This window comes from Nesoenas mayeri (genome assembly GCF_963082525.1).
Source record: "Nesoenas mayeri genome assembly, chromosome: 14".
NCBI classification, from domain to species: Eukaryota; Metazoa; Chordata; class Aves; order Columbiformes; family Columbidae; genus Nesoenas; species Nesoenas mayeri.
The window spans coordinates 17621244-17643624 of NC_137556.1; the positions used below are offsets into that span (position 1 = coordinate 17621244).

The 22381-nt window shown below is 41.4% G+C and overlaps 1 protein-coding gene across 1 annotated transcript in view; it reads left to right on the top strand.

Annotated features, from left to right (window-relative positions):
- LOC308045894 (protocadherin alpha-C2-like) overlaps positions 1–17700 on the top strand; it is a gene marked incomplete at both ends in the record, with an annotated part of 46130 nt that extends 28430 nt beyond the window's left edge. Inside the window, one exon of the mRNA XM_080353429.1 lies at positions 17390–17700. Coding sequence (XP_080209555.1) covers positions 17390–17700 — 311 coding nt within the window. The remainder of the gene's footprint in view (positions 1–17389) is intronic.
- Between the last annotated feature and the right edge of the window lie 4681 nt (positions 17701–22381).

Genomic DNA, 22381 nt, shown 5'->3' on the forward strand with positions numbered 1-22381 from the left:
GCAACCCTCTCCATGGAGAATTTTTTCCTAATGTCCAATCTGAACCTTCCCTGGCACAACTTGAGGCCATTTCTTCTTGTCCTATCACTTGCTACTTGGGAAAAGGGACCAACGCCCTCCATGCTACAGCCTCCTTTCAGGTAGCTGTAGACAGCGAGGTCTCCCCTCAGCCTCCTGTTCTCCAGGCTGAACAGCCCCAGTTCCCTCAACCCCTTCTCATAAGACTTGCACTCCATACCCCTCAGCAGCTCCGTTGCCCCTCTCTGAACTCACTCCAGCACCTCAAGGTCTTTTGTATAGCAAGGGGCCCAAAACTGAACACAGTATTCAGGGTGGTGCCTCACCAGCACCAAGTACAGTGGCACAATCACTTCTCTAGTCCTGCTGGCCACATTATTCCTGATTATTTTTTGGTTTTTCCTGCTTTTGCTCCCTACCCACCCATCCAGGCTTTTCCTAAAGCCATAGAGATTATGGGTTTGATTTTGTTAAATTCCGAGATTATATAGTTCTGGAGCAGCATTTGAGCCTTTGAAAAGTCAGCAGCCATTGTGTAGTATGCAGAAAATGAGAGAACTGGCCATTATGCACTTTGGAGTAATTACTAGGAAAAAGTGGAGCTGTATTAACTCCATGGTATTAAATTTTGTGAACATATAAATACAGTATTTTACCACAATTTCAGCATGCTAGTCAAGCCAATGTTCAACATATTGTGCTGCTGCTGAACTGTGAATTTTTACATGTTCTTGATCTTGACTTTTGGAAGCACAACCACCTACTTCATATGTTGGGTTAATAGTTAAGGTCAGCTCAGATGCTGAGTGTGTTGCTCTGGAAACTGGTGAAGCAGTATTCCCGTAGAGCAGAGCTCGCCTTCTGCTCTGCCACATACAAAAATTGTGGCCTTCTGGGCTATATACAAATTCCTTCTCAGAGGAACTGAGTAGACAAGAGAGGATTATTTGTGTTTTGAATGGCCTTTATTCACTCCAAAAAGAGGCAACTGTTGCAGGTTTTTTTTTTTGTGGAGAATGTGTGGTCTGAGACTGCAATTCTGATAGTAACTGTGAAAAATATATAACATGGATTAAGGTAAGAAGAATATTTGGTTGCTGAGATAAATTTAGTATTTGTGAAAAAAGGCAAATAGTTGCACCTGGCAGTGAGGTCTCCTGTTTGCTGCAGAGGTGCTGGGTGGGAATTTCTGCCTCCTTTGCAGGCCTGCTTGTGTTTCATCTTTGACCTGGAACAATCAGGGCTAGTAGCCCCTGGCTATTTCTTATTTATGGGTTAATAATTCTCTTATTTCTCTGCTGAGGTTGGCAGTAAGGGAAAAAATATTGTAATTGTTATTTGTGGTGTGAAGGTTTGCTCCTTCCACCACTTGACAGAGACCCATCACTTCATTACCCACAGGCTGGAAGGTGCAAGTTATAGCAGGTGCTGGACTCCGGGGGTGAAAGGTTCCAAATCATACTGATCACTAAAGTTTTTGAGATACAGCCAGTACATCCTAACAAACATTCAGCTGGGTTTTCAGAATAATTTGGGTGTACCTTTATGCTGAGACAACAGTTCGAATGTACAAACAGAGTTTCCAGATGAGAATGTCACTGCCTAATCGGGAGAAACATATTCAGGTCAAGTGCCAGATACAGTTATGCAGAATAACAGCGTTGGTCCACACAGCCTTTAGGGGAGCAGCAGAATACTGGAATACTGAAAAAGAACCCAGAGAACAGAGCACAGCTTTGAAAGAAGCCAGCGGAAGACATTTTTCTCTCTTGCAGACCATGATTATTGATTACCCAGTTCTGTAATTCTTGGACACAAGCTCTTCATTGACTGGAGTTAGATTTATGAAGGCAGTTGCTTTCTCTGCAGCAGTAGCACATTCATGGTGTGTTCTGTTTGTCACAGATGCCTGGGGAAGGGAGAGCACCTGTTATTAAATGCATGATGGTGTAGAGAATAGGATGGATAAATAGACCATGAAATTGTATTGGGTCAGTCCTATGCTGCCAATCCAGAACACTCAAAATTCAATCCTCAAGTATTTTTTTTCTAAAACAACTTGTTCCTTTTATTTGCTTTCTGATGCATTACCAGGCAAAAGTAACTTTCCCTCCCATGCCCCCGTGAAACCTGGGATTCTCATACAATCACAAAACTGATGTTTAAGTAAAGCGACAAATATTCTGAGAGCTGGCAGGATGAGTGGGCATGACATGATCCCACAGAGCAAAGACTAGAGGCACAGAAATCCCACATGGCTAGAAAGAGCTACACAAGAAAATTCAGGCTGCAATTTATATTCTTTCATTATTTAACTGTGATTAAAATACAACCACCACAAGAGAAGAAGTTTGATTCCATTCTGTATGTGTTAGACTATGGCAGTGCCAGCTGCTCAGCATTTTTCTTTCTTAATGTAGGTTTTGTACCGACCCGAAAGCAGAATTATCCAGGGGAGCAGCAGAAAATGTGCAGATATGGCTTGTGAGAGTTGAGGATTAGGAGGCGGGAAATGGGTGATTCCCTTTGGCTTCTGAAGACAAGCACTAAAACAAAGCTGGAGGCAGGAGTAGGAAGGATATTTGGGAGCAATAGGAACTGATTCCTAAGTTATTTATAGAAGGGAAACATAGTGGGTTTTGCCTTAAGAAATCTCTACAGCTTTGGGTGCAGTTGCAGACATAGTTGTTCAAACAGCTGAATCTGGGTCCCAGTGTGGCCTTGAATCAATGAGTTTATCTTCAGTGAGGGTGAAATCATCCCACCTGGCAGCATTTAATATACTTTGGTGAATGACTGAAGCCTTGAAGAGAGCAGCAGAGCAATTCATAGATTATTTTCAGTATTTATAAACCGTTATTTTGTTGGCTTCCCCTCTGATCTTTCATGTGTATGTGTGTCTTTTGGTGTGTGTGTGTCTTTACTGCTAAAAGAATCTTTATCTGCCAAAGGGAAAGCTCTGGCCCCTGCAAAAAAAGAAAGAAAAACAAATAAAAAAAGAGTACAGCCATCATAATATATTTCTGCTATTTGATTCTTTCAGATAATATAGGCAAGGCTGTATGGCTCATGTTGGTATTTGCTCCTGAGCCTAAATATTTGTCGTCTCTCCAAGTATTGTCCCTTCCTGAAGGCTGACACATCAGCTCTAAGCAACTGGCAGATTTGCTCATCCACAGAGATACAAATCTATTTGCCTGTTCACTGAGTTGTTTCACTAGAGATGCAAATTGGATAATTGCTGATGCAAAAATTGTCAATAGCTGCTTGTCAAAGATCTGCATGCATGATTATACCGTTTTTACAGGAAGAGCTATTAAATATTAGAGCTAGTTTCAGTAAATACGCACACATTTTTGAATGGAAAACACAGAATTCTGTGCCTCTCTGGTGAGCAGAATGAACCGGATCAAACACTATTTTCAAGCATCCTTTTGCTGTCTTTTCTCCTCGGTACACAGTATATGTGCTTTGACCACGCTTCTGATCTCTAAGCTGCTGCAGAAATTCCAGCCGCTGAGCAGCTGCGTGTATGCTTGAATGAAGTGGCTGCTATTCCGTGTGTCAGCAGGAAGAGATAAAAATAGAGCTTTTTTCTCCTTGTTGTCACAAACTATGTTTCTGCTCCCGACCCCAAGCCACTTCTTCTTCAAGTCTGGTGTAAAGGGAATATGTTTCGGTTAGGCTCAGTACTGCAGTTGTGGAGCATAGGGAGACTGAAGCAGTGTAGGAGTTGCAGCCATTTACACCCAGTGCTTAGTGGGACAAGGCACATCAAGATTAATGCATGACTGCTCTTGCTGCTGTCCAGGCATCTGGCTTTTTGCTGCAGAAGTTGCCTTCTTTGTTTTGCCCTTGCCAGTGAGGGAATGTATTGAAATAGTTGACCAAAACATCTCCCTTTATGAAGGGGGAAATGAAGCTCTTTTGGCTTTGTGCTCCCCTGCTGACACGTGCTGGTCTCACACCTTTGCAATCCAGAATTGCAGCTGCTGCCAACTCATACACCAAATGTACTCAGCTGAGGGATCTGCAAAGCTGCTTTGCCCAGCACCTGGTATGCCCAAGTGGGAGAAGAGTGTTCCCTGGAATAGTAGGAATATGCATTTATCATCATATGGTCTGTGTGAGCTGCACCACCCATCACGACTCGGTGGACTTGAGCAGTCTGCGGGGATTAAAATGGACCAGGACAGGCAGAAAGTAGACTTTACCAAAAATGTATCTATTAAATGGAAGCTCCAACTGAGAGGAGATTGTGCAAAGCAGGAGCAATACCAAGATAACTAAAGGAAGAATCTCCAAGATGAAAGTAAAACAAAAGCAAATTATGATCCTTGGTCATCAGGGCAAGTTCTTAATTAGCAAAGGGACCTATTCTGGGGTAAAGAGAGTCCAGATAAATACAGTAGAACCAAAACAAACAAAAAACCTCATACATGATTAATGAGATTTTTTGCCATTATATTAGCCAACACATATATGAATCTGAAAGCTGGAGGGAAAGGCAGTAATGGATATTTAAAAGAAGCTGGTCACCTCCTCAACAATCACATACATTCAAAACAGATGAACCAATTGTATATTAGCATGTATGTATTCACACACAATTAAAATGGGAAAACAAATGTTTAAAGTTTAATTCAGTGTTAAAATATTTGTTGAAGTATTCTACATGTTGATCTCACCAGATGGTAATTTAAAATTCCTTTTGAAGTGAAGGATTCAAGAAGCAACAACATCACCTTTTAGCCTTTATAATCACTAAGAGCTTTTAAATATCTCTATTCTTTGACAGCTTGTCCTAGTTACCTGGGCATGTGACACATTTCCTGGAAGGAAAATAACTATGCTATCAATCCAGATACAGTTTGTCCTTGATTTTCTTCCTACCTTTTCATTTAAAGGTATCACAGCTGTAAGAAATGTGGATTTTCTGAAATTTAATCAGGATAGTATTTTTTTTCATAAGTCAACCTCCATTAAGAAATAATGTAGAAATGAAGTTAATTTTCGTTACCTTGCTGTCAGACATCCATTTTATATCCATTACACTTGATGTGTAATAATTCATTTCCCAGATTTGATCTTCCTGTTCATTTCAAGCCAGTTCTTCCATTTTTAATATTTCTTTCAGAGAAGTGAAATGTCAGGCATATTATATGAATAACTTTCTGATATGTTACTACAGCTGGTTGAGAAATGCCTTTCTAGAAAGAGAATTCATTAGCAAATGAGCAGTTCCTGAGTATAATGTAAAGCATCATTTTACGTGGAAGGGCAAGCCCGAGCCATTTCTCCAATTGTTCCATTGAGAGAACAGTTCTTGGCTTAAAGCATGATTTGGGCTATTAAATTAAAATCAAAATAATTGAAATATAAAGTAGGTAATTTACTAACTCTTAAACTGGGCTTATGAGGGTGCTGTTCTGAAAATGTTACAGTGATCAAAAATTAACAGAGATAGCTCTACTCACTTTTTGCATAAGTGTTAAGCCTCCAAGACTTAATACTTACCATCTGATGAATATTTAAGAAAGTATAGTCCTAGAGACAAGGCACAAAAGGCATCTGCAACTTCGTTAAAATGGCTGTTGCGATCTGGCGCCATCCATTTCAAGCAACTGCCAATTTGGATGTCACCTTTACTTTGATAACCATACCTTCATGTCCCATAATTGTGTGTTATCTCCACCTCAAGTAATCTCTTTGTTAAATTTATTTTGTTTCCACATTATATGGCCTTTACAGCACACCACCTAGCAGTTTGTGATTTCAGTTTATGTGACCAAGTAGAGTAAAGCACGGTTCAGAGAGACATTTAAATCGGCTTTTTAACAGCCAGCCAGAACAGAACTGCATGCAGATCTATTAAATTCAGTAGAATTACACAGTGTCCTTGTTGACACACAGATACACATCTGTTGAAAACATCATGCGACTTTTCACCTTATGGTTCAAGCAGGTACTGGCCTCTCAATTAAGAGAGGATGACTTTACCTGCAGGGATAGACAAACAGGTAGAAGACCTGGAGCCGTGGTACAGTAGGTCCAGACTCCCAGTCTGGTTCATCTCATCAGTACCAAAACAATCTATTTGAAAGGGTAAAGACCCAGATGACTATAAATGGTCATAGTATCTGGATTTATCTACAACTTAAGAAGTCCTCCAAGTGTGGACCTCTCAACCGCTTGAAAGAGCAGAGCTATTTCTGCAGTAGGAGAATGGATGTGGGGGTCTTCACAAGGTCACCTCCATTTTCTCCTTGAAGAATGTTTAAAGGATTCTGAAAAATAGAGTGTAGCGTGCTTATCCAGGGGGCTTATCATATTGTATTAGCCATTACTCTTCACATTTAATTAAGATTCCTTTTTAGCCGATGTGAAATATTACTAGCTCCATTCATCCCATGTCGGTAAAAAGGAATATTAATGGGATGTGATCCTAACAGGAGATGATAGGAAGCTGCTAGTGTGACATACATATTGTGGAAGGGAAAGAGGGCTCTGACTGCTGGAGTCTGTTTTGAGGCCTGCCATGTCTTCAGTTTTACAGCCCCTTCCTGTGAAAGGTATTAAAGTAAAACACCTTTTCCAGGGCAGGTTGCTGGCTAACAGGCATATCAGTCAGAATCAAAATAGACATCGGTTAGTATTTAGTTAATTGGCCATTGGAGGAGAAGTTTGCAGAGGTTCAGTGCTAAACTAGTCAGAGATGGTCAGCTAAAGGATTTTGTAGGTCTGAATTAATTGTATATACCTGTATGGTACAGTTTACTTTCAAAATGAAGAAATCCCTTGAGGATAATGAAACCAAACTAAACAAAACAGTTTCTTCCCCTTTATGGTCCAGAAAGAGAAAAGGCCAGTTTCAGCTTTCATCCATAAAATACCAGTAAAATTATCCCTTTATTTGTGATCAGAGACAGAGGGATCCAGGGAACAGGTTCCAGCTCTGAGGTTCAGAGCATGGAGCCACTTTCAACCTCTGAGAGACAAGGCTCCGCGTTTTCCACTCTCCAAAGCTTTGTGTGGTTTTTGAAAGGAAGATCCAAGCACAAAGCTTCACACTGTACTCATCTGACCTGGAATTATAGTGGTTTGAGCTGCTGGGCTGGGAGCCATATACAAGAGGAATGGGTGAAGCCTGTAAACTAGGCATAGACAAGAAAGAGAGAAAGAAAACTCTTTTAAGACCATTTTGTAGGTGTCTGTGATCCATCTGTGCTCCCGTTCTAAATGAAGCTCACACATTCATTCATGTTTAAAATGACACCTCTAAAAGCACTGAAATAAATGTGTCCCATTTTCTTTCACTACCACTTCAAGCATCCAGTTGGTTGGTTAAAATTAGGTTCTGCTTTGAAAGGCTAAAATTGATGCTTCAAGTTTCCATAGTTACTGTCTTTCTATTAATTGTGCTCAAATAAAAAGTGGGGATTCTCTTTTGCCTACCAGCCCTGGGTTTTGGCAGCTGAGCTGGGCTCTTTCCTCTTTCTGCACCAGCAGCAATATGGACTGTGCTAAGGTAAATTAACCTGCAGAAGGTTTTCACAGCTGTAGAGGCTGGTACTTGGTAAACAGTTTTGTTCAGGATAAGCAGAAGGGACAGAATTAAACTGAATTCTCTTAGGAGTGTTCACTCTCCAAGATGGATATAAATAAAAATAAGCTAGTCCTGTCCAGGAGATCTAACACCAGGAGAACATGTAATCCTGCCTTCTGTCTTCCCTTCAGGTAACCTGACATTTTCCTTCTTTGGGGAATCAATCCCAGCCAGTCATGGAGATGGCGATGAGGCCGAAGGTAGCTGTAGTGGTTGTAGACAGGAATCCAAGTTTGAGGTTCTTAGGGACATGGTTTACTGCTAGATTTAGGTTATGGTTGGAGCCGATGAGGGTCTCTTCCAGCCAAAATGATTCTATGATTCTAAGCTGCTGATCCTGCCATCACCCCGCAGAAGCAGAGTGGCCTCCAGTGGCAGGAGGTGACAGGAGCTGTCCCAGTTCCACAGCTCATCCAGCAGAGAGAAGGGGAGGGGGAGCTGCCCGGCTGCAGAACACAGGCTGCAGCAGCAGCCAGAAAATGCTCCCTCCTTTTCACCTTCCCAGCAGGATTTATGATGGTCTGTGAGCCTGTTGTCTCTCACACAAAAGTGCTTCTATGTAAGAATTGAATTATTTTTGATTTAAACTGGACAGAGCACAGTAACCAGATTGGCTTTCCACAATACAGACTAAGCAGTGCACAGATCTGTTCATGTCCTCCTGGCATTCCAAGCTTTGTCTTCTGCAATGACTGTTGCTCTCTTGGCAATATTTCATATCTTTATATAACAGAGGCAGCACCCACAGGCAGCACCAATCACCTGAAAGCAGTTAGAATGCCCCCTCCCTCCTGGTCACATCCAGAGGGCGATTTGAGCCGCAAATCAGATATCTCAGTTTCTAAAGATTTGTCTCAAAGTCTATTTTACATTTTTGGGCTGTGTCACCCAGCAATCCTAAAATCAGGCCCCAGCAGGGGACTGCAGAGCTGTTTCTGCTCCTAGTCGTTCAGTTTGGGGCATTTAAGGAGGCTCCATGGCACCTGGTTTGACATAAAAGCAGAAAAAAGCCTTTTCCTTGGTGAAAGTGGGATGGGTGGCAGTGAGGCCAAGCCACCACGGGTCCTCAGGGGAACATTGTCCCCAACCACTGCACAGGCCACCTCTTCCTTCCCAGGTACTGAGGGGCACAGCAGCCCCCCCCAACACCACATTTCCTGCACTATTCACTGCCCTTTCCCTTACTCTTTGAATTGAAATGAAGGCAGAACAGCTGATGCTCTATCTGCCCAGACTGTGTATACAAACCATTTATAAGATTAAAATTGTCTGGTGTGGTTTTGTTTGTTTGTTCTTAAAGGGCTGTTTTCAACTTTAAGTTCTTGAAAATGGTCACTGTGGGCCTGAAGACATGGTGAAATGCCCACATAAAAATCCATCTACCGTAGATTGCAGGAGTAGTCTCTCCCTAACAACGTCTTCATGCAACACAAACATTCATATGCTGCATCCCCCAGAGTCCAGCATCCCATTAGAGCTGGGAAGATAATATGGAGCATCACGGATGTGTGTGCATGCTGTCAGTGATGCAGCAGGTTAGTCCTCAGTTTGGTGAGCAAAAGGTTAAAGCTTGTGCTGAGCAAGTACTTACAGGTGTTTCCCAAGACAAATTCTACCAGTGGGAGCAGGACTAGGTAGAGCACTAGAAGTATGTTACCTGAGAAGGTTGATGCTTTTGTGGGAGGAAAAGGCTCTTTTAGTGAAAAGGCAGTGAGAGAAGCTTGGGACTGCAGGCACTGGGCTCTGTTTGCTCCTGCAGCAGCTGTGAGAAGCCATTTAGCCTGTGCTGTGTTGTGCCCACAGCAGGCTGCGGTAGCAAGCAAATCAAATTTTGCTTTCCCGTATCTCAGAATATGCTGGAAGAGCTATTTGGTAGCTGAGGCAATTGCTCCCATACACAACTATCTAAGATTGTTTTCTTATAACGAGACAGATAATCTCTATTTAAATTGAATTTCAATGTCAGCACGGGCAGTAACCTGAGACTGAGCTGGAAGTGACCTTTGTGCCCACCTCCTGCTTTGTAACTGGATGTTGGAGCAGTGGGGGGGCTACAGATCTCCCACAACATATGTGCTATAATTACCCTGTTTAATGTTACTGGCTTTAAATCCAAGCAATGGATTAAAGCTACAGGCTTCTTGGTGGGGAGAAGTTTTCGTTTTCTTCATTCCTCCTGTATCTGAGTCATTAGTGCAGAACAGGCCAAACAGATGGAAGGGCAGAGTGTGAGACTTCTTTGTTTTTTCTTTAAGGTTCCAAATTGACAGCACTTAGAGGTGGTTGGGGTTGTTTGGCAGACTGATAGTTAAAATGGCTCAGCTGTGTTCTGACTGAATAATTTGTCTGTCTTTCAGTTCAGAATCTGTCATTTTATCACGGCGATGATGGATTTTTATTTGCTTTCTTTGTTGTGGGTTTGGTGTTTTTGTGATTTAAAAAAAAAAAAAAAGATTAGATGGACATTTTAATCCCAAAAAGGCTTAGGGATGATCAGTGAAGCCAGAATGTCCGCAGAGATCTTCCAAATGACACAGAGAGGGTTTTTCAGTGCACGCTCTTTGCATTTGATGTGCTCTTTCAGAATCAGTGCGGAATGTCAGACAGTGAATATTCGTTAAGTCTGCCAGAGGCAGAAGCTGCAGTCAGTACAGCATCAGTGGAGGAAGCAGGGAAGAGAGAAATCAGGTTAATGACTAGCTTTCTCTGCAATTTGCTTCCTGCTTATTGCCTGATCTTAGTTTTAAATAAATTCATTTAATTAATGTGTTTTGCTCCTCTGACCTGCGGACAGAAGGGTCTGTGATTAATGATGGGGTATTTCTAGTCTCACGGTGGCTTTAGTCGGCATGTTCTGGTGCCTAGAAAAAAAAGAGAAATACACTGAAAAATATTTCCTTTAAACTTAATGATAATAGATGGTTTGATTGAAAGCTTTTATCCAAATGATCTCCTGAGCCACCACATTTTTAAGGACAGGGACAAAGTGGGGAGGGTGGAACAGAGTGAACGCAAGCTGCTGTCTTGGCTGAGCATGTCACACAGTCAAAAATGTCTCTGCAGGGAGACAGAGCTGAGCAGAAATGCTTTCCTCTTCTCCCCCTTGAGCAGGAGCACATCTGTTCTAACACTGGTTAGCCTTCTTCTGACAAAGGTTCTTTAAGAAAGCAGCAGAGGCATAGGAGGTAGAGACGATGTACATGACACTCGGAATATATGGCCAGCTCGCGTTATGGGAAGTGAGCACCACCTGTTCCTAGTAAACACCAGATTGGAGCTGTGGGGCTATCCAGGGACAGGGAAAAAACACGTGGCCTCCCCAAAAGAGAGAAGAAAGTCGGTGAGATAGAAACTGCAGTCTTAGCTCACAGCTGATGGGGTATCGATTTGTGGACTGAGCGATGACATGTTGTGTGAGAAGACATTTTGCCCCAAATTTAGAAGACATCTCAATTTCAGACTGTTTGTACCCATCACTCAGCATTGCGACTTTGTTCAACTTACATATCAGCTCGGACGGTTTTACAAGCTGATGAAAGCCAAGCCTTCAGTTGAGTGAATTCACGAATGCCGCACCTGAAAAGACAGCACTGTAAATCTCAGTGACAGAGCTGTACTTGGGAGTTTTGCAGCAGAGTATCACTCAAGACCTAAACTGTTCTTGTGTTGTTGCTGTCATAACTAAAATGTGACCTTTTAGGGGTGGAAATGGTGCAACCTTAACAATACAGTTAAATTTTCTCAAGGATTTCTGAACAAAGGATCCCCATGCTTGCCTAAATAAAAATCTCATGAAGAGCTGAGAAAGTGGCTTCATCTTGCAAATAGTTGCACAGGATTTTCATGACTGTCACCACTAAAAAGATTAATTTCCAACATTTTTTTGTTTCTAAATACACTGGCATGGTGATTAGTACAATATCCCCCAAGCCATGGTGCTGCTTAGCTTGCTCCTGGGAGTGGAATTCAGCTCCTTTTGCACTAGCCACCCAAAAGTTAGCTCTGTCTAGTTTAAATTGGCTGCCTGGGCTTTATCTGTAGTTAAAGAAACAAAGGTAACACAGCTCCAGGAGAGAGAGGAACAAAGAGCATTCAGTGCATCTAAAAACAGGTGTATAAGTTGGGTGGATTGAACTGCCTTCTGAGGATGCCTGTCTCTCTACAGACTGTAGCAAGAACTGAATTAAAACAGTTTAGATTGGATGCCTACCTTTTTGGTGGCTGAATTTAGAGGAAGGATACCCTGCTCTTTGGATGACATCTCAGAAAAAAATAATGTAGGTGCCTACAGCTACTACAAGCTACATTTTAAGGACCCTGTTTCTTGCAGCCGGGGCCTGGGCTCCCTGCACAGAACATGGGGAGAGTTGGGGATTTCCAAGAAACCTGTGTGCTGAGATCATAGAATCATAGAATGTTCTGAGTTGGAAGCAACCCACAAGGAGCATCGAGTCCAACTCCTGTCCCTGTATATGACAGCCCCACAGTCCACACCGTGTGTCTGAGGACATTGTCCAGTCTCTTCTTGAACACTGTCAGGTTGGGGCCGTGACACCTCCCTGGGGAGCCTGTTCAGTGTCCAGCACCTCTGGGGGAAGAACCTTTTCCTCATGTCCAACTGACTCTCCCCTGGCACATCTTCTGCCATTCCCTGGGTTCTGTCACTGTCACAGAGAAGAGCTCAGCCCTGCCCCTCCTGCTCCTGCTGAGGAATCTGCAGCCCCATGAGCTCTGCCCTCAGTCTGCTCTGCTCCAGCTGAACAAACCCAGGGATTTCAGCCGCTCCTCATACAGCTTCAAACCCTTCACCAACTTTGTGGCCTCTTCTGAACACTCTCCAGTAGCTTTATCTCCTTTTCTCCTGTGTCTCCAGCCCTGCACACAGTGAATGCTCCAGGTGGGGCCGCCCCAGCACAGAGCAGAGCAGGACAATCCCCTCCCTGCCTGGCTGCCGATGTTGTGCTGGATGCACACAGGACATGGGTCCCTCTTGGCTCCAAGGACACTGTTGGTTCATGTTCAACTTGTCATCAACCAGAACCCCCAGATGCCTCTCCAAAGAGCTGCCTTCCAGCATCTCATTCTCCTGTCTGTACAGCCAGGGTTGCTATGTCCCAAAGATCAGGACAGCCTGGAGCACACAAGCAAACAGCCCTGTGCTCAGTGAGGTGCCACAGCTCACCTCAACCTACTCCCTTCCTGGGATCTTGGATCTTGTGACATCTACATGACACTTTCTATGTGATGATGTGTAGGAAAGCAGGTGCTTTCAGAGCAATTAGGACTTGCTGTATCAATGCCTATTGACTGAGATTTGTATGTTTTTCAAGTCCTGTGAGAGGTAGAGGCCTACAGCATCTGACCTGAAAATGTCTCTGGAGTAGAAAAAAAAGTAGGCAGGCACCATAACCTACTGCTTCAAGCTGTCAGAAAGGTGATTTTAGGATGTGGAGGGTTTTTATATGTAAATCTGCCTGTGCCTTTTAGACAACAGGCACTGGATAGAAAAAGAATTTTGAAAGACAACCTGGAAGTCATTTCCTCCCAGCTAAAATACATGATCTACTCGACTGCAGAGTCTCTGTTGCTCGAGGTTCCATTTAAAGTCTACTGAGACACTTGTATTTTGGTGAGAGCACGAGGAAATGGAAGGGGTGAGAAGTTCATCTCCCATTTTAGCAGGCAGGCACACAGGCGAAGAAGCATCAGGACCTGCAGGTGCAGCCTAGATTTTGGGTTCTGCTGCACGCATGCGTTTTAAAAATAAATCATTTGCTCATTGAACATAAAGGTTGCTGTATTCCTTGAGAATAAAGTGAAGGAGCAGTCTCCAAAGTAATCCTTTGAGGAAGAGGAAATGGCCAGACTCTGCTCTTTTATGTGCAAACTCTGGCAAAAACCCCCTGGGTAGCTGTAGGAAGAAGTGTAATGTTTTAAATTACGTGTCATAAATATAGCTGGCAGATTTGCTTTATTTAGGTTTTCCTCTAAGTTAAATAAACAACTTTAAAGCGTTCATTAAAACCCAGAAAATATGCAAGGGAAGTACAACTAATCCTGTTAAATGTAAAATAGCATCTAACTGGAAAGTTTTTATTGTTCAATTCCCACTAATAAGAACAGAAGAGATGTTTAAGGAAGCTTTGGAAATGAGGTGGTGACATTTATCCTTGATCTGAAATGCCTAAACATACAACATTGTTAGTACAGCTGAACTGTGACCTTCCAGTCTGCCAATACAGATAAGCACACAGGTTATCAGGTAAATGACGCAGAACGGGCATTTCCTGAGGAGCCTGTGGAAGCCCCACTGATAGGAAATAATGGTATTAACTCATTACATTCTATCTGTCTTTGTCTTTTTGTATGTGAGCTCTCCACACAGCTGTAAGGATAATTAGTTTCCTTTGGCTTAGTGAGTATTAAGGAGTATTAAAATGCTTATGACAACAAGCATATTCAGGGATGGCAGAAAAGCACACAGAAATGCAAGCAAACCCCCTTAGTCTTTAGGTTGACAGAATCCCTATTCCAGGATAGATGTGATGGGGTTGTTGTGTTTGGATACATTAGGTCAGATGGCTTTCTGATAAACGTTACTGACTTCATCTGGTGAGTGGATTTGTCCAGGCAGAACCAGATTAAAGGGTCAGTATCCTGTTCTGAATTAGATTTCAGTAATGCAGACGTGTACGTGCATCCTGTCAGACTGGCAAGGGTTTTCATGCACGAGATACTGTACCTTAAGGATACCCTCTATTCTTGCACATTACTCTGTTTGTGTGGTAAAACTGATAATATAAAGTCACTATCATTGTCTCATGTCCTGTCTTCAGCCTAATATGCTCATGTCAAAATGGCACGACCACACACCACGTTGTTCCAGCTGTGTTGTGGTGACACTGCAATCCATAGAATGTTGTAACCCTACACTCCAAAGTACTTTCTGACTATTCAGTGCTACAGGGCTCTCCCCAGCCAGAGCAAGGATGCTTCAAAACTGATTTGAGGTCACCTTCAGCTGTTTTATTCCTGCCAGGAACAGGAAAAGAGCATTGGGTCTGAGCCAGTGTTGTTTGGAATGAATGTTGCATGGGCTTGTTGGGATGGAGAAAGAATTTATTTGTCAAACTAGGTTTAATTTATTATCTGCAATATGAAAGCTCACATTTTTGTATTGCTGGAGAAAGACAATTGATTAATAATTTGGAAAAAGGCCAAGGCACATAACATTCACCTTTGTAATTTATCATTTCAAAGAAACAGAAGTGATATAAAAGGTACCTGAGCAAAATATTAAGCAGAAATGAAAGCTGGTTCATATGAATGCATTTAGTATGAAATGGCTTGCTAGAACACTGCTGTTACCAACAACAAGCATGTCAAAAATCTGAAGTTGCTAATTAAGACCATAGGAAATTCACAGGAAAGCTACAACTGATAGAATAGAAGAACTTCCACATTAATAATAACTTCCAAAAAGATATTTGAGGCTAAGGAGGTTAAGGTCACTAAAACAACTTCAGCAGTTTCTGGAAAGAACATGAACTTAAGTCAAATCTTCTTCATCATTAAATACAGTCTCGGGGAAAAAAGAATTGTACAGGCTTTTCTAATTCTTGATTAAACATCACATTGGAAAAGCAGTTATATCACCTCCTTTGCAAAGATTCCATGCGGCAAACCTATTACACAGGTGGTCTCAGAGGCAGTTCTGATGTGTCACTTACACATATTTCTTTGGCACTGTAACATGGACTATGTAGGTACGGAAAAGCTGAAAAAGGATTGTGCTTTCCAGCAGTGTTTATTTTGCTGCCAGCCAAGAGAAAGATTGTCAAGCAGCAGAATGTGTTCTTTAGCTTTTGAACCAGGACAGTCTTATGTCTGCACACATGCATTTTATTTCATAAAATACAAAATTGTATGAACAACATTACAGAAGATGGAGAGTCGTAAGATAAGTCCAGGAGATGCTGTTCATTTCCTGAAATGGCTGCTAAGGCAAATGCAGCGTTCTTCATGACTGCTACAGGGGTACTGAGCAGTCAGTAGCTGAGGTTTAATGAAGAGTATCTTCTGGTCTGGTGGAACGTTGGAGATCTCCCTCTAGACCATCTGTGTTGTTTTCTCTTCCTGTGCTCTTTCACCAGCAGGAGACTTAGGACTTCTCTGTTTCTTGTCCTCCTTTGTGTGCCCTTACCTCCTCTTCCAAGGGATATGGAGACCCTCTCAGCTGTTTTTTCAACCATTCCTTATAGCAATGCAGATCCCACCTCCTTTTTTACCCTTAACATCTTCACCTACTCAACTGGACAGCTCTGGTGCAGAACAGACAATACTGAGGCTCAATCAGATCAGTGGTATTGGCATTTTTGTGTGGCATTGCAAGAATTTGTATGTGACTGAGTTACAAGCATGACAGCTCCGATATTTGCAATGCTGCACTTCTAGAGTATAGATAAGAATGTTTTCATCAGATTTGAGAGCTTTATCATCAATGCATAAGCATTGAGCTTTCCCCTGATCACAATCCTTTAAACACTTAGGCTCAGTGCTGCAGTTGTGGATCATAGGCAGACTATGAAGCAGTGTAGGGATTGCAGCCATTTACACCCAGTGCTTAGTGGGCCCTTGTCTGGGCCACATATGTAAGCAGTTCAAACTGATTAACTCAATCTTTTCAAAATCATGGAAATAAAATGAAAACTTGCTTCATACTCCAAGCCTAAAGCTGGGGTCAGAACTTCGCTTTATGTTTGCCTGTAGAAAATATTGTGTTCTACCATTCTATCATGTCAGTTCAAAGAACCAAGAATTAGTCACCTGTCCAGTGTTTTTCAGCCTTTCTGTTGTGATATTGCAATAAGAAAAAAAAGAAACATAATAGTGAGGACTTTCCTGGTTTGAGAACTCACTGCAATTTTGTTTATTGCTGAAGCATTCTTGACAACTTACCACAAATTTGGCACCAGCCCTTTCCAATTTTCTATTTTGCTTCTAAGTTCATAGTTTAGAAAAACTTTACAACTCTCTTAGGAGAGTCACCCCATTTCCTGGCATAAGGGAACATTTTGTTAGAGCCTTGCCTTAGAGATCACTGCAACTATTTCTGAGACCAGATTCTGTACTGTTTGAAGGAGTCCTGTGGTATCTCTACCCAGGCAATTCAGTTCACTCCTGGTTTTTCTCTAGGGCCGTGTCTGCCGATCAGCCATGTTGCATATATGTGTACATACATACATACACACTAGTTGGCTCTCGGGTTCCTCTCTGGGATGCACCAACTCATTCTCTCCATGAGGAATCCTGGACACAGCTGACGGGATGGTTTAACTTGTCTATCAAGCATGGACGTGCATACTGCCAAGGCTGACTCCCCCTGCCCTGGACACTCCTCTAACCCCATCCCAAAAGACTTGACACCCTCAAACATACCCTTGTGTTTCGTGCTATAAAACACAGCCATCTCTTATTCTGTGCAATTAAAATTCACAGGAAGCATAGACAACAACTGTATTTCAACATGTACAGCATGGGATCCAGAACACCTCATGCCCAGCAGTATGTGGCATGAGTCGGTGTGTACAGACGTTGAGCAACCTGGACAAGAACCAGTTGTTAACACCCAGATGAGCAGCCAGGCAACCAAGGGTTGATGTAGAGCCAGGCTAAAGCCGTAGTTTTCAGATAGGAAGCTGATACTCGGTGAGTGCTTGTGTTTAATGATGCTTTAAGCTTTTCTTGGTGTTTTGACTTTTGCAGAACCTGAGGCGGGAGAGGTGTCCCCCCCAGTGGGAGCTGGTGTGAACAGCAACAGCTGGACCTTTAAATTTGGACCGGGCAATTCCAAACAAGGTGGTCCTGGTGAGTTGCCAGACAAATTCATTATCCCAGGATCTCCTGCAATCATCTCCATCCGGCAGGAGCCACCAAACAGCCACATTGACAAAAGTGACTTCATAACCTTTGGCAAGAAGGAAGAGACCAAGAAAAAGAAGAAAAAGAAGAAGGGAAACAAGACTCAGGAGAAAAAAGAAAAGGGCAACAGCACCACTGAGAACAGTGACCAGTGAGGGGTTTATACTGAAAGAACCCATTTAGCCAGTTTTTGTAATAATGGCAGATTTCTCCTATGTAGCAACTCCCAACTTCTTCCTACTATTAACAATTTTCCTGTATGTACAGACTTGAGAAAATCAGCAGGAAATTCACAGTGTCTGTCTAAATTGCTTAACAGGTTTTGTCTTAAAAGCTTTATTAAGTCTGGTGTTAACTCTTTTTCTCCACTCTGGCTTGTTTTCAGAATCTAAAAAGCAGACACAAGTTTCCTTTCTCCTACGCCGAAAAGGAGAATCTTCACAGTACAGCCAGTGAGAGGTTGGACTCTGCACTGTGGTTCCTGTGCTCCTGTCTTGATGACACTTACAGGACAGGTTTAAAAGTTTTAATGTTGTGCACCCTCTATCTGATTGGAAATATTTGTGTGCAGATGTCAGCTAGGCGATGTGAGCTCAGATTATAAAATGCAAGAAGAGCTGGTAAATATGCACTAGAGGAAACACCTGATGAACACAAATGTTCAGAGATGTTCAGGCTGGGGAGAAAATGTCTGAGAGGAGGTGACCAGACTTCATATCTTGAGAAGTCACTGTGTGGAAATACTGAGTCCTATACATGACGTATTGTACACACTCCTGCAAATAAAACCTCACATTTACAGCTCTTTAAGATACCATAATTTTTATCCTTTACCAAGCAAGCCATTGGGAAAACTGTCCCCTCAAGCCCTGCATTTCCCTGGCACGGCCAGCCCGCTGAGTGTATGAAGCGCTGGGCTGACATCCCAGGAATGTAACTGACTGTGATGCTCTGTGTCCCTGTTTCCACTCTAACATTATTTTGCACATTATGTCTCTGAAAAGGTCAGAGTTTTTCCACGACACTTATGCAAAAGAGAGAAAGAAGAAATGTTAACTATGCTATTTGTTATTTGAGATATTTATTTATAAAGAAATATAGCTGTAAATGTTAAAGAAATATGATGCCCTTTAACCCAAACAGAAGTCAATCTAGAGCCATTATAAATTACAATTGCTGCTATTAAAGTGCTTTAGAAAAATTGCCTGAAACATCTGTATTATATCGGCCACTTGCCAATAACAGCTTTATTCTGTCGGGTGACTCGGGGGCTGCCTCTTGCATGTATTAATAAATACAAGAATATCCTCCTTTTTTTTGTTGGTTTTTTTTTGCATTAATCTGCACTTTGAATACACCTTTGCAAACAAACTGTCCTAATATGAACAAGCAGAAGCAAACTCCTCACACAAATGGATGGATTAACCTGCTAGCTCTGTGCAGTACCTTGGTGTTACCTCCCACACAACCTTCTCTGATTTTAGTTTTAATTTTTTTCTATGAGATTATGAATTTCCCGCCCTACTAACACGCATTATGTAAAATTCAAGTACTGTATGTATGCTGTATGCTCTTATAAGAATCCTGAAATATTTATTCTGTGCTTGTGTATGTGAATGTCAATGCAACTATTATTATTAGAGTGGACTTTAAGCTTTACCGTTGAATGTAAATTCATTATTTCTTTTTTTGTACACTTGTGAAAAAGTGGAGTAGTGTTAATTTTTTAAGCCACTGTTGATTATCAGTTTTTGTGTATGAAACACAAGTAAAATATCTTTCTTAAATCAAGTCATGCATGCATGTTGGGATTTATTTGTAAGAAACTGTGAAGCTAAAGCTCTGTGAATTCCTAAACCTGAGGGTATCAATGAAGTGTAGAATGCGTTTGAGGATGTTGATAAAAAACCAATACATGTATTTTTAAGTAGAATATAGCTGAGGAGGGAATTCCAAGGAGTTTTCTACATTATTGTACATTCACAGAATAAAGCTCAAGTGTCATATTAATTGGAACTGTGTAAGAAATTACATAGCTCTAAAATTTCTAACAGGCGCTTTAATCTAGGATCAAAGAACAACTGGATTTCTTGAGACATGTCCTGGATGTTTTAAGTTTCCAAACTGCTGACAGTTCAGAATGGGAAAATTCCTATTCATTTTAAAGAACCTGCAGCAAGTCTTAAAACATCACAGAAGGTAAAGCTCTAATAAAAGAATTCAAATCTGGAAGCATGAACCTCCAATGGCCTCATGTGGTCTATTAAGAGTTTTCTTTTGCTACCAGCCTTGTTTTACCAGCAATGAAAAAGCTGCTACTTGAGGAAGAGAATCCTTGATTCAACTGTAAAATTTGGGGAGGGAGCTGTTCTTTTATGGAAGTATGCTATGCAAGTACACTTAGACTTATTCTTTTTATCTGGTGTCTAATCAAACAGTTCCCAAAATGTTCATAGACTGAAGTTACAGTGGTAACTCAAACACAAAGGATACCAGTGTTTTGTACTTGTCATAAAGCAGTTCTCCTCAATGCCTCTGGCAAAAATCTAGCATGAAGATTTAATCCTTACAGGAATTCTTAACATTTGATTATTTTTAGATTTTAATTGAATATTTATTTTCTTTTGAGTGCTTGCATTTTCCTCTATACAGGCCCATCCAATTCATTCATTTTTCATCAGTGGTCATACACAGCTGCTTTTCCAAGGCTTGCTTCTATCAGAATGAACCAAGAGCTGCAGTTTGTCTCTGATTTGCCTGTTTTAACACAAAATTACATTTGCCAATGCCAGCTTTGATGCAGTTGAATACTACAAGATGACTGTATGCTTACATGACTTGATAGACAAAAGCAGAATACCTGAAGATACACATTCCACAATGGAGATCTGATAAAACAGAGAAATAACTCTCAGAAGAGAGGAGATGCCCTTGCTGGAATTGTTTAGAAAGAGGCTGGGTTGCATATACATGGCACAGTTCCACTGTGTTTTCAGAGGACTGAATCAGGCACCTCACCACCAGATTTAAAAACACAATCCGTATTTGAACCCTCTAGAACAACTGGAATGTAGAAATGTCGTGAGTGAAATTTGGCTATTTCAAAGCTCGTATACAAATTATACCATTGATATCCTTGATTTTGGATGTCCAGGAGGAGGCAAAACCCTTGGCATGGAGTATTTGGGGAAGGGGACTGGGGGAGGGTGGGGGACAGAATTTGCACATTCTGCACAGTTTTGGATCATCACTGTTTAAGTACCACACAACAATGGGAACTGAGAATCAGACCAACAAGGATCAAGAAACTAAAGTTCCCTTTATGCTCTGCTGACAATCAGCAAGACAAAATACCCTGCAGATTTTAACAAGGAATTACTGTTTTGAGGCGTTTTACCATTTGAACAATTTATTTCTCTCAGAATCACATATTTTCTGCGAGCATACGGTGTTAGGAAGTCTGATTTCTATGCATACAAGTGACCAAAACTATTGGGCTTTTATGACAATTAAGCCTGAGTTATGATGTATATTAATTACATCCTGTCATTAAAAAGTTATTTTACTTCAGGCTTCTAAGACTTAATCTTGTTCAGTTTCTTTCTGCTCAGTATTTGGGTCATTGCACATCACAGGAGGTGGATCCAATTAAAGTTTTCCAGTGATATTACATAAGAGGAGGAACATAGAAGCCAAAATACATTTCCTAAATTTCATATATGAAAATCCATTATGGAACTAATTGCAGCCAGCTTTGCTATCTTTTAGGATCACCTTTCATTTTCCCTTCTTTTTCACTCACTTGATGTGCCCCAAGAACCACTTCCATTTTTGGACAAAGCTGTTACACTGTTAATTGACTTTCTCCCCAGGAGAAATATGAGCTACCTTTATAGAACAGTGCTTATTAGTATATGATACAGTGACTACAGTTTCTATAGGATACATAGTTCATGCTGGCTGGTCAAAAATTTAGACCTGCACATCCTGGGGTTCAACAGCCTCAAGGTTCCAATAAATAGCAGGAAATGTCATTTTATTAGCTCCCTAAGCTGTATGTAACACATTTAGGTACAAAATGAGTCTGTGTTTCTTCTTGCTTCATGCCACCAAACACTTCAGTTAGAGCTTTCTGTGTTTCTAAAATCACCTGTTCTCAAACCATAATTACATTCTTTAAACGCAAAGTCAATTACTGCCTTTCTTTTACACAATTGGCCTCATTTTAATCCAGGTTATAGTCAAGTTTGTGTCAACAACTGGGTAAAATAAACCTTGCCCAATCTTCCTTCTTTATCCTATTCTCCCCTAGCAGCAGTTTTGGGGATCTCACTAAGACAAGTATTAAGAAAGGAGCTGAGCCATTATGCTCATTTGAGTCCTAAAGAGTAAGTTCCTCAGTTTTGCTGTTATTTAATTGTTTGCCTGTTCCTTGACACAGCCACTTTTTAAAGACAATGCCAAGAGCCCCATGGTCTCTTAAGGCCCATGTAAATATGCAGAAGCATCACTTTGACCAAAAGTTTGGCATTGGTAAGTGTGCACTGAAGCCCTTTGGTTTCTGCCTTTCCACATCTCTGGAGGAGAAATGACTGAACAGCTGAACACCACATTGATATAATCACACATAGTTTAATCTGCATGAATGTAGGCCCTAGAAAGTATAGGGCTTACTGAGGACTTCAAGCAATATAATAATAAATTGTGTATATGAAGGGCCTGATACGGTGGCTGCTATATATTAAGCCTTATATAATGCTCACACGCTGGTTTTGCACAGTACTCACACAAGAGTGCATAGAATAGCTGTAAAGAAATAAATGCTTTATCACATTT